The 12,991-nt window shown below is 44.0% G+C and overlaps 1 protein-coding gene across 5 annotated transcripts in view; it reads right to left on the bottom strand.

The window, feature by feature from the left end:
• The window catches only part of SLC52A2 (solute carrier family 52 member 2), a 91,475-nt gene that overhangs the window by 7,314 nt on the left and 71,170 nt on the right, over window positions 1-12,991 (bottom strand). For all 5 annotated transcript variants that reach the window (XM_068237860.1, XM_068237859.1, XM_068237861.1 and 2 more), the window contains 4 exons: window positions 12,232-12,341; window positions 8,941-9,074; window positions 5,934-6,792; window positions 616-739 (listed from right to left, as the gene is read on the bottom strand). In XM_068237860.1, coding sequence (XP_068093961.1) covers window positions 616-739; window positions 5,934-6,792; window positions 8,941-9,064 — 1,107 coding nt within the window. In that variant the 5' untranslated portion in view covers window positions 9,065-9,074; window positions 12,232-12,341. The remainder of the gene's footprint in view (window positions 1-615; window positions 740-5,933; window positions 6,793-8,940; window positions 9,075-12,231; window positions 12,342-12,991) is intronic.

Below are 12,991 nucleotides of genomic sequence, written 5' to 3'. Positions count from 1 at the left end.
CAACTTTTTTTGGGTGTTTTACGTTACTTCTGCCAAACGGATCCGGATCGCATCCTGATGGACACCTGATGCAACCTGACCGGATCCGGATCGGATCCGGATCAGAACCGTACGGTTCCGATCCGGATCCGGTCCGGATCCGGTCAGGTCATCCGGTCCGTTTGGCAGACAACCGCAAGTGTGAACCGGGCCTAAAGGTGGCCACACACACGATACAATAAAATGATCCGATTTTACAACAATTCGATAAAAATGATCGTATCTCCCGAAAAAATCTTTCTAAAGATTGTATGGTGTGTGTTAGATTGTCAATTTATTAATATACACACCCTAGCAATTTTGTCAGAGTTTCCAATCATTTTTATCATAATTGGGGAAAAATTGAACATAGTGTGTGGTACATTGGTCAGATTTTTGAAATGTTACAATCAGTCAGAAAAAAGTATTGCAATTCTTAAATTGAACAGATATTTAAAAAATTGTATGGTGTGTGGCCACCTTTACAATGATAATCAGGATGTTGTGAAGACACAAATGAGAAGGAGTGGCAGGCAGCAGCTCTGAGCCTCACAAGTGTGTGATGAATCCAGAGAATTTATAATAAGCGATACTCACCACCAGCACGATTCCCGCTGTAGTTCCAACCAATGGAGGACACGGACTGAGAGCCGCCAACACCATCAGGTAACTACCGAGCAACACTCCAGCAACCATGATCAAACCAAGACCCAGCGCAGACCTGACAAGACAGGACAAGACAATGATTTTTCATTACTGTGCGGTGGGCTGCGTTACAGGCTGCACAAACGTGCGCCTGTAACGTCTCACTGTGAAAGCAGCCTAAAGCTGCAGTGGCCTATTTAATAAAAAATGGCCTGGTCTTTGGTAGGGGGGGGGGGGGGGGTTGGTTCTAACATCTGAAACTAAAAAAAAATTGCTACAAAATAGTTAATACCCCCAAAAAATATTTGTAAACACTTTTTCTAACTTAGGCTCCTATATGTCCATTTTTTTTTTACTTTTTACCTGGTCTGGTTGGCAGGAACTGTGTAGTGCCAGTGGGATGGGTTTTTTGTGGTTTTTTTTAGCTTCCCATTTCCATAAGATGAGGAAACTATGACCAGGTAAATTAATCTCCGCCTCCTTTTGAAAAGTTTAGGTAAATTAATTTAAAGTGTTTACACAGTAATGTAAGCCTGTTGTCTAGGTGATGTTTGCTGTAAGAGGGACAGTAAGCGGTGGCAGTTGAAAGGAAAGGGAAGGAAATAAAGAAAGGGGGCCGAAGTGATGTCACTTTTGGCATCACAGTACAACAGTAAAGATGGAAACCAGCAAAAAAAATCTCCACATACTTCGTAAATCTGACAGTGAACACTAAAAACAACAGGATAGTAGAGCTAAATAAGCAATTTCTTATTAGATTTTTATTTCAATTAATATGGAGTTTCACACCACGTTAAAGGGCCGTGCACACTTGGAATAATGGCTGTCTCAAAAGATCGTTCTTGATGGTTGCCGCATAGAAATATGTAGTTTGGCTTTCCACCAATTTATGTTCTGCCCTATGGAGGGGAGAGGGTGCACAACAACAGGAGAAAGTGGTCATCACCTGCTGCGGTACATTACAGCAATTGGACATGGCTTTCCATGCCTGATCACTAATAAATTGCTGGCAGACATTGAGGGGGACACCTGCACACACCAATAATATGCTAACTGTCCCTGCTGCTGCCGTTTGCTACAATTCCTACACAGGTTGGAGTTAGGTCAATGACATGCAGTTGCTATGAATCCGGATTGTTGCATTCCCAAGCTGTATATAAATTGCAAAACAATCTACATCAACTTGGAAAATCAGCACCTTTTTGATCATCTCTACACATGAGAGGGAAGAATTTGGGGTTTAAAAAGGTGACCAGTTTTTATTATCCTTTATTTATATAGTGCAAACATATTACCAGGGCCGTGGAGTGGGTACAAAAATCCTCCGACTCCTCAGTTTATGAAACCACCGCCCTGCAGATTACACAGCTCTGGAGTAGAGGTGGCCAATGTGATACTAATGATTGCAAGTTGATGCAAATGTTCTGCAGCTTGGAAATGGACCCATCAAATGCAGTAGCTGATGTTCTTGCTTGGTCCATTTCAGAGCTACATAAATTTTCATGAAATCGATATAATTAGCATCTCATTGATTATTGGGCCTGCTATGGAATTTAGATAAATTAGCTGGGCAACCGAGCCCCCTTCTTTTTCTGGCTTTACTGAGGGCTGCTTATACAGACATGTACATTAGGGGGCATAGCGGTTGGGGGCAGCATCATGAGGCCGATTCCCGAAATATTTCATGCTAGAATGGATTAGGAATCGGCCTGCGGTTTATGGGGCCACAGATATCTCTCCGATCGGATTCGATCAAAGAGGGATCTCTCTCTTGGCCGATCTTCCCATACATCGTAGGATGTTTGGGCACATTTAATGTTCCTGAAGGTAGCTCACAGGGGTTCCATCCCAGGCAGAGCAGCAGAAAAGCAGAGTGGATTCCGGTTCTGCACATCACCTATATTAGGGGCGGTTATTCGGTCAATAAACTCTGGCAGGAGATCCAGACAATGGAGAGATTTATTGGGATATTCTGAGTGGGTTGTGACAGTCACAAGATCCACATAGCTGGATGAACGTGCAATCACAAGGCAAACTGCTTCAGTGGGCTACACAGAGCATAATAGATTGATTTTTTGCTGTGTTATTAATGACCACTGAACCCTGGAGGTTATTTATCTCATGGGTGATGGGTGCAGTACACCAGAGGTAATGCTGTATATACCGGTATAATCTTCATGTTACAAGCAGCCCGTTATCCAGTGCACAGCGTCAGCACTTACCTACCACACCAATACGTCTGTTGCCTCAAATCAGAATTTATGAACGGACTCCAGAATGCAAAAACCAGGGTAAAAATATATATACTAAACCTGGCATATCCATGGTCCAGGAGCGTCTTGTAGATGTTCACCCCCAATTATTGTGTCCCCCTTGTACCTCATGTGTCCCCTATGTGTCCCCTTCTGTCCCCCACATGACCCCCTTCTGTCCCCCATGTCTCTTCCACTCCCTCATGTCCTCTGCGCTTCCCATGTATAAATAGGAAGCAGCGGCAGCAGCTCACCTCATCGATCAGCTCCAGTGGCCGCCAGAGACCTCTCCTATCTCTCACTGTTTCCCTAGTGCCGGCTTCTGCTGATGACGCGATCAGCAGAAGCCGGCACTGGGGAAGCCGTGAGGGAGAGGAGAGGTCTCTGGCGGCCACTGGAGCCGATTGATGAGGTGAACCATGCTGCTGCTTATTTCTATATATTCATGGGGAGTGCAGAGGACCTGAGGAAGCGGAGGAGACACAGGGACAGTACAGTGACTCCCCAACTTCTCGGAGGGATTGCGGTTCATATCGGCGGGCGTTCATAAAAGTCGGGACTCCCTGTATTTGACATATAAGATGCAGTGATTTTTTTCTCTCCCCATTTCTGTGAGAAAAAAAAGTTCATTTAAAGCTGTGTACACACTTGAAAGATTAATGAAAGATATCAGACCAATTTTACCCCCTTCCATGTAGTAAGAGAGCCATATTCTACACAGTCTATTCTATCGAACTGAACTCCCCATCAGACAGAAATCTTTGCAAGATGCTGCACACAAAGATGCTGTACACATTCAACAGATCAGTATCTGCAAAAGATCTGTTCCTGCAAAATGCATTCATAGTCTATGATATCTGCAGATCTCATACACACTTTGTTTAATAGACATTCATCTGCAGATCAGATCCACCAGGATGGATCTTCAGATCTGCAGATGATTGTCAGATCTGCAGATGAATGTCTGTTAAACAAGGTGTGTATGAGATCTGCAGATATCATAGTGTGTGAATGCATTTTGCAGGAGCGGATCTTTTCAATGTGTACAGCATCTTTGTGTGCAGGATCTTGCATTTTAATCTGATGGGGAGTTCAGCTCCATAGAATAGACTGTGTAGAGCAGTGTTCCCCAACCCTGTCCTCAAGGCCCACCAACAGTGCATGTTTTGTAGGAATCCACAGAGGTAGTTAATCAGCTCTGCTGAGACACTAATTACCCCACCTGTGAATGTCTGTGGTTTTCTGCAAAACATGTACTGTTGGTGGGCCTTGAGGACAGGGTTGGGGACCACTGGTGTAGAGTATGGCTTTCATACTACATGGAAGGGGGTAAAATTGGTCTGATATCTTTCAAGTGTATACACAGCTTTACATGCTGTAAAACACAGTAAATTATCCAAAGAACTCCCTGGACAGCAGTGGCAAAGTCCAGCTGCTTGAATAGTGAACCATGAGTAGGCAGGCCATTCAGCATCTGTTTCCGGGGAGTGCTCTAGAAAATAGAGGCTGCTGACCTCGCCTGGTCGGCTGCTGCAACGGAGGGGACCCCAGGCCACTGGCTGGGAGCAGAGCTGCTGTGAGGGACACATGAGCTGCCAGGAGGAAGCCCCAGGTAAGTAAATCTGCTTTAAAAAAAAACAAAAAAAAAACAGAGGTTTCCTTTAAGCCAGAAATCCCTAATGTCACTACCAAAATAAGGTCCTGTGAAAAATTCAGGCTCAGCAGCAAACAACACTAATACCTGGGGTATGTGTGTTTGTGGTTCGTCTAAACCCACCGCTTAGCGTGCAGAAAAGCACTTGGCTACCTTTTCCGCAGCTTCCCGTCGTTCTTGTCCCCCGCTGGGGGACTCGGAGACGCGACGCTTAGTGATACTGGAAACAAATGAGAGGACACAAAAAACTGTATCTCGCAAGGTGTCTGCACAAGCAACGGTTAGTTCTGGTAGCCTACAGCGTAATTTTATTATAAGCTCATACTAAACATAAAAACAATTAAAACATTCAAAATCTCCCGGATAGGACCAAATAGTCTCCCTCAGAAGCAGCCGCCAGCTGCGATCGCGTAAGGCGTTCTCCCGGGCTCCCCACTCTGCCATACTAATGGTAAGCTGACCCTCTTCACACATTAGTTCACATTGCATCACAACACTGCACAAGGTTACATACTTGGGATGCATTTTAGGCGCCCATTATTGTGAATGTTTTGATGATATTTCTTGCACTTTATTTTTGTGAAATTAGAACAGTTGTTTTTGATTTGTTGCTGCCGTGGTTGGATGTGTGTATGGGCATACCCACAGATTTCAAGGGGTGTGGGCATGCACGTATCTAGCCATTGGACGGGTCATAATTTGTTTTGTAAGAATTTTTGTGCGGTTTATTGGATTTTTTTTTTGCACAGAATTGCACATTGGTGTGTATGCACACGCCCGCTACCTTAGATGTTGGGGGCGTTGCCATGCACACGGACTTATTGATCTTATTGTTGTTTACAGCACGGAGCACTTTATAAATTGATATAGGTATATGAGTTTAGGTTGATTTTTCACTTTGTGTCAATTTTGCGATTAGCGATGAGATAGAGAAAATATATATTTATATATGTAATTTAGTTGTATACATTTATTCAGAGAGGGAGTGACCTAATTACATTTGGTCCTATCTGGGAGATTTTAAATGTTTTAATTGTTTTTATGTTTAGTATGAGCTTATAATAAAATTACGCTTTTTTTATTGGAGATCATAGTGTTGTGATGAATTCATTTTGACTTTCTTGTCATACAAACTATATGTGGCTTTGTCCTTTCTTTTGTGGTCCATGGTTATGTTCACAATAGCCACAGAACTATATATTGGTGCACTCAGATGCACAGGTCTATTAGTGCTCAGTTTTTTGTATATATGTATAGTTCCGGTAGCCTACACAGGAGGTTCGTTTTGGGAGAAAACTTGTGATGATATTATGAACATAATGGTGCACCACTATGGAATGACATATACAAATACGATGTCTCACCTGCACAGGGCACCCATGGCGATGAAGCATGCGGCCGGGTTAGCAATGTTACTTAGTACAACAGACCAGTGATAGGCATCAGATCCGTAGGGAAGGCAGCTGTAGGTCTGTACAGACGGCAGGATGCCATTAGTCAGTGCGTTGGACACCCCCAGGAGCACCAGCAGATAGATGTTACGAGGAGTCCAGAATCCTGGCTGCACCACTTTAGGAGAAATATCGGACTTCTCTTCTTCCGAACTTTTCAGGGGATACGAATCTTCCGATTCTGCCCCGTCTGGGCTAGTAGTTTGCGTCTGAATTTCTTGCTCCTGTTGCTCTTTACTTCTCTTATTCCAGAAAGGCAAGATAGCAAATGCTAAGGCAGAGACCACCAGCAGTGTAAACATACCCCAGAAGTATGAGGAGGCTGGGAAGTTCTCATCCATATAGTAAGGTACGGTGGTATTGTCAAAGGTGCTGTTCCTGCACTCAACTCGTCCCACACCCTGGCCCAGGGCGATAATACAGGGGAAGAGGGCACTAAGCCCCTGGCCAATGAAGAAGCTACGGATGTACACCTGGGGGAAACTGTACATGAAGGGCAGGAAGGTGACGTTGGATGTGCAGCAGCCAAGAGCCAAAAAAAAAGCCAGGACGAGGTATGGCACACTATGCTCTTCACCCGCAACCAGGACCCGCCGGTTCCAGAAGACTGCCAGTAAAGCTGCTGCTAAGATACTCAATCCATGGACCGAGCGGATAAGCCATGGCTCTGATAGCCTCCCTGGAGGACACAGGCGATGACTCAGGGTGACAGCTATTGGCCCAATGTTACCTAGTGCAATCAGCACAGTCAGATATGCAGGAAGGTCCCAACCTGTGAAAAAGAGAAAGCAGGTATGAGTAAGGCGGACACACACACCATAGTAATAAAACCTCTATAATTACCACAACAAGTTGTACTCAGTCTTACGAACCAGTGAAAAGTAGGACCCAGCACAGTCTACAAGTTGCATAAAGTTGACTCTTATTAAGGCGTCTTCATCAATACAAGGTTATTCAATAGAGCCAGTATTTGCAATGTTTCAAGAGGGCCAGTAGGCTTGAAAAAGTGAGGAGGCTCCTTTTGAAACATTGCAGATACTGGCTCTACTACATAACCAGGTATTGATATTAATAGAATCAACTTTATGCAACTTGAAGACGGTGCTGGGTCCTACTTTTCGCTGGTTTTTGGATTGCTCCTATGGGCTTAGGGACAACGACCACAAGCTCGTCGCTCTTATTGGTGAGTGCTATCTAACTACTGTTCCTAAGTACTCAGTCTTACATGCAGAAGATAACATGAGGGAGAAAGGGAGTAATAGTGCTTGAAAGACTAGGCATTCTTGAGCTCAGTCACGTGGGGATGGCCATTGGTCTTCATGTCTCGACATAAATCATTCTGGCTTGGGAGCTGTCAAAGGGAATCTGAGGGTAATTGGTACATGGAGGCTGATACATTTACTGCCTTTTAAACAATACCAGTTGCCTGGCTGTCCTGCAGATCTTTCTGGCATCAGGAGTCTCTGAAACACACACACACAAAAACTAAGGAATTACTCTTGCTTGGCAATATGTTTAACCACTTCAGGATTCTGCGTACGCTTAAGTACGCCCCTGAATCCTGAAGTGGATTGCATACGAGCGGCCGTTCCATGTCAGTTCACGGAGGGAGTCTCCGTGAACACCCTGCGAGCCGTCGATCGCGGCTCGCAGGGTAAATGTAAACACGCGGGGAAGATCTTCCCCGGTGTTTGCATGTATGCGGCGCTGCTGCGCAGCAGCGCCGTAGAGGAGATCGGCGATCCCCGACCTCTGATTGGCCGGGGATCGCCGGCATCTGATAGGCTAAAGCCTATCCCATCAAGCTCACAGGGGGAGGGAGAGGGAGGGAAGAGGAAGGAGGCCAGGAAGCGCTGCGGAGGGGGGCTTTGAAGAGCCCCCCCCCGCAAGCGCAAGCAGCCGGCGGCGAACAGACCCCCCCAGCAGGACATCCTCCTAGTGGGGAAAAAAGCGGGGAAGTCTGATTGCCCTGGCTGCTAGCTGATCGGTGCTGCGGGCTGGAGAGCCCCCGCAGCACGAATCAGCAAAATACCCCCCCGGCACAAAAGTGGTTAATATCGTACACAAACAGTACATAAACATTTTCAAGCTTCTCGCTTTTCCTCAGGTGTACAGGGCGAGAAGCTCGAAAATGTTTGTGTACAATATAAGACATATTGCCAAGCAAGAGTGCTGCCCTCGTTTTATTTGTTTTTATTATTTCATATTAAGTGGAGTAGTGGACCACAGAGGATAAGCACCGGCCGCCAGGTGAAAAGATCCCTGGAAGGAGATTTGAGAAGGAGTCACCTATTGTGAATGTATCTGAAACACACACCTAAAACCAACAGCTCATATAGGGGTTGATTCACAAAGGTTACTTATTTTTCACCTTAACTGTAAGGAGTGCTGATGCAGGAGATAAACAAATAAGGAGAGATAATTCATGAGATAAATAGATCAGGAGAGCTAAACCATGAGTTATGTCAAATAAGCAGAGCTAAACCATGAGTTGTGTCAAATAAGCAGAGCTAAACCATGAGTTATGTCAAATAAGCAGAGCTAAACCATGAGTTGTGTCAAATAAGCAGAGCTAAACCATGAGTTATGTCAAATGAGAGCGAAACCATGACATAAGTTAGATAAGGAGAGGTAAATCATGAGTTAACTCATTTAAGAAGTGATAAATTGTGAGTTAATAAATAAGGTGAGAATTTTACAGAAAAGCTTTGTGAATCAGGCCCATAGTCAGACGTTAGTCAGAAACATCTGCATGCTTATTCAGGGTCTATGGCTAAAAGTATTAGAGGCAGAGGATCAGCAGGACAGCCAGGCAATCTGCACTGTGTAAAAGGAAATAAGTAGGCTAGCCTCCATATCCCTCTCAGTTCAGGTGTCATTTGATAAGCATGAAGAACAAACATTAAAAATGTCTCCTTACCCTCAGGAAGCTCCTTCACAGTCACAGGAAGCTCCACCCACAGTGAATTTACAGACACCCAGGAGCCCATCCCGAACAGGGCCACAAGGGCGTGTGTGAGAAGGGAGCGGCCGGTTGCCTCCATGTTCCAGGATCTGCGGAAGAAGATGTGTTAAAGTGTAACTGTCGGGCATAACATCAAAAATCAATTATTTATTTTGATCTGGTAAACAAGTAATGAGGATGCTAGCCAGCCAATCCAAAAGTTAAAGTCACTATTACTTTTCTTGTTGATAAATTATCATTCCCCAGTTTACCTGACTTATTTGGTACACAGAAAGTTTTGTACACAAAAAGAAGTTGCAGGGCATGCTGGGTTGTCCTTTTTTGCTTCTCTACTTCCTCTCAGGCTTAAGGTGGCCACACACGATACAATAAAATGATCTGATTTTACCGCAATTCGATAAAAACGATCAGATCTCCCGAAAAAATCGTAAGCTTTTTTTTTTTCATTCGACTGAAAAATCCGATCGGAATTCCCATTTTCTTCAATTTTTATCGATCGGAATGCCAGATATTTTTCTTCAATCTTTCTAAAGATTGTATGGTGTGTGTTAGATTGTCAATTTATTAATATGCACACCCTAGCAATTTTGTCAGATTTTCTAATCATTTTTATCATACATGGGGAAAAATGAACATAGGTGTGTGGTACATTGGTCATATTTTTGAAATGTTACAATCTGTCAGAAAAATTGATTGCAATTCTTAAATTGAACAGATATTAAAAAAAAAATTGTATGGTGTGTGGCCACCTTTAACTAATGCAGCCCAATTGGCTGAAGCCTCTTTCCCTCTTGTTTTCCCCTCCAACACCTCTGTTCCTCTCCGATTGGCCAAAATTTATCAGGCTGAAACAATGCACTTTCTATAGTGAAGGGCGGGCAAGTCAGGCAGAGGAGACTAATGCTGGGAATACACGTTTCGTTTTTGCCTTCGTTTTAGCCTTCGATTCGTTCAGTAAACTAATCGAGTGTTGAAAACGTATGTGAAAATAGTCATGATCTCATTATAGTTTCGATTAATAGACCTCAAAAACGAACGACTAGTGATCGAACATGTTTGATATTATCTCTCTTTATCCATCTAATCGAGCCATTGGTAGGCTTGATGGCTGTTCAGATCGATTATATGTTCGTTTATGTTAGTCCGTCCCTGTAAAAAGGGATTTTCGTTTCGTTTCTTTGCAGCCTTCGATTATTGGAAAAACGAAACCATCCGAATCGAAAAAAAAAACGAAACCGTGGGTGGTGATATTAACCGTACGTTCGATTATTTCGGGAACGAAAAGGACAAAAGGCACAATCGAAACGAAGGCTAAAACGAAGGCAAAAACGAAACGTGTATTCCCAGCATTAGGCCCCGTTCACACTTGCGTTTTGGTATGCAAACGGACCGGATCGTGTCAGGACCTGATCCGGATTGGAACCGTACGGTTCCGATCCAGATCCGGTCCGTTTGCATCAGGACTGTATCAGGCTGCCATCCGGATCCGGATCGTAAAAAAAATAACAAAATACCGTTAAAGTTGTTGGGGTCAGCAGAAGGTGCACCTGTACAATCAGGTCCTCCGCTGTAGGCCTCACCTCCACCTCCCGACATACTGCCAAACAGCTCCAGCACGTGTGTCACTGCTGCTCCACTCCAGATATGCTGGGCCCATGTGTCCCCATCTGAAATGGCCGCTATGATACGCATAGGAAGTGGGGTAGAACGTCAGGTGTTTGTCTTCAGTGTGTTCTGTGCTTTCTGTTCCCCATAGGTTTCTATATCCTCATGATGCAGTCAGGATCCGGTCCGGGTGCGTGGGCCGGATGATCCGGACCCAAAAAATAGCGCATGTTGGAAAAGCCTCCGGAGTCCGGATCCGATCCGGCTCCGTTCTGTACGGAACGTACGCATGTGAACGTCCGCATAGCCTTTGCATTGCTATGCGGAACGTACGTTCCGTTTGTACAGTATACGGTCCGGATCTGATCAGGCGGATCCGGACAGGGAACGCGAATGTGAACCGGGCCTTAGGGCGGATATTACATCACGCCTGGCTTCAAAATAGCCACAGTAAATATGGAAACTGTCTAGAATAGGATTCTCTACTTTTCCTTTATAAAATTCACATGAATCATTACGTGGACAGTGCAATACGTGTGTTATGTAATTAGAGCAAGTATTTATCTACTTATATATTTGGTTTTTTTTTCCTGAGATTGTATGGCTGACAGCTCCTCTTTAAATAGTAAACATAGCAGGAAGCTTCTAGAAAACAGGCGACTACGCCAGCAGGTAGTATTGGGCTAGATTCACACTAGACAGAGAATGTTATGCTAAGTGCACACTGAGATTTTCTGGAAGATTTATTGTCAGATCGATTATTTCCAATATGTCCGATCTGATTTCCAATCGATTTCCGAAAGAAGTGAAAAGAAAACATTCGGAAATTGATTGGGAATTAGATTAGACATGTTGGAAATAATCGATCCGACAATAAATCTGCCAGAAAATCTCATGGTGTGTACCTAGCATTAGGAGGAACAGGTGCCTTGTTGACGCTGCTGCACACTTGACTAGTACAGCGTCCACTTCCCAGAAACGACCCAAAGATGGTGCAAGCGGCATCCACCGAATGCGACACTAATCCAAATTTTAGTATCATTATTGATGTGAATGCCGCCACTGAACTTCTGTGTTTTTATTTCTGCTGGTGTTCATTTACCCTCATCTTCACCCACAACTCACATATTTATATACTCACATCACCAGCCAACATCCAAGTACCCACATTTATACACGTCCATCGTCTCTCTCATGATGATTTCTCCAAAGCAGTCAATTTTGGCATAAATTGATCTCAGCGCAGAGCCCCAGAACCAAAATATGGTATCAGCGGGGCAGGTGATTAGAGTTAGGCATTGGAGAGGAATGGTTATAAGTGAAAGGAGGTTAGGCATTGGGGGGGGGGGGGGGTTAGGGTTAGGCATTGGAGGGGAGTGGTTAGGAGTGAGGGGGGTTAGGCATTGGTAAGGAGGTGTCTAGGAAGGAAAATAGATGGAGGTCTCTGTGGGAGAAGAGGGTTAGTTTTATCTGTAGTAAAATATCGATGTCATTAACCTATATTTTACTATCGTAATTTGCACTTCATTGTAGTAGAATATCAGTGCATTTACGGATATTCTACTGGCCCAAAATTTCTAGGTGCCCTTTATCTACCACTATGCACACTTCCAGCACACACTACATGCTAAATACAGCTACCTGCTCGGTGACTTTCCAGTAATGAGAGGGGCACACTCGTCCTTCACAGGTCTCTTCAGTGTGTCTGATAATCCAGGTCAAGAATCCAAGAGGGAAAAAAAAAATCAATCCTAAAAAACAAACACAAAAACAAGCTTTAGGAGGCCATGCATGGGTCAATCTCAAAATGATGGTCTATAAATGATTGTTTCAACCACAAACAGCACTGCAATTTCAACTAGATTTGTATGTTGCTCCAAATTGCATTCAGGCCGGGTGCACACATGGCAGAAACGCTTGCAGAGCGGGAAACGCTGTGTTTTATGCAGCAATGTTAGTCTATGGGACCCAGAAGGACCAGCGTTGAATTGCGATTTACAGTAAGCGTTCTGCAGATGCTGGTAGTCTTATATAACATGCAGGCTGGCTGCCTAAACGCACATAATGAAGGTCAATGGTAAAGCATATGCATTGCATTATTCATGTTTTTTAAGGCGTTTTTCATTAAAAAGTAAAGATCTGTGATGCGTTTCCCCTTTCTGTTGTCTACCTAGTGATTTGCATACATTTAAAAAAAAAAAGGCATACAAAACGCATATATGCGCTTTCCATTAGCGAACCTTCTAAAGGTGGCTACACACGATACAGTAAAATGATCCGATTTTACGTTAATTCGATAAAAAATCGAAAGCTTTTTTTTTTCCATTCGACTGAAAAATCTGATCGGATTTCCCGTTTTCTTCGATTTTAATCGATCCGGAATGCCAGATATTTTTCTTCA

This window comes from Hyperolius riggenbachi, chromosome 5, assembly GCF_040937935.1.
Source record: "Hyperolius riggenbachi isolate aHypRig1 chromosome 5, aHypRig1.pri, whole genome shotgun sequence".
Classification (NCBI taxonomy): Eukaryota; Metazoa; Chordata; class Amphibia; order Anura; family Hyperoliidae; genus Hyperolius; species Hyperolius riggenbachi.
This window is presented reverse-complemented; position numbering and strand designations above follow the sequence as displayed.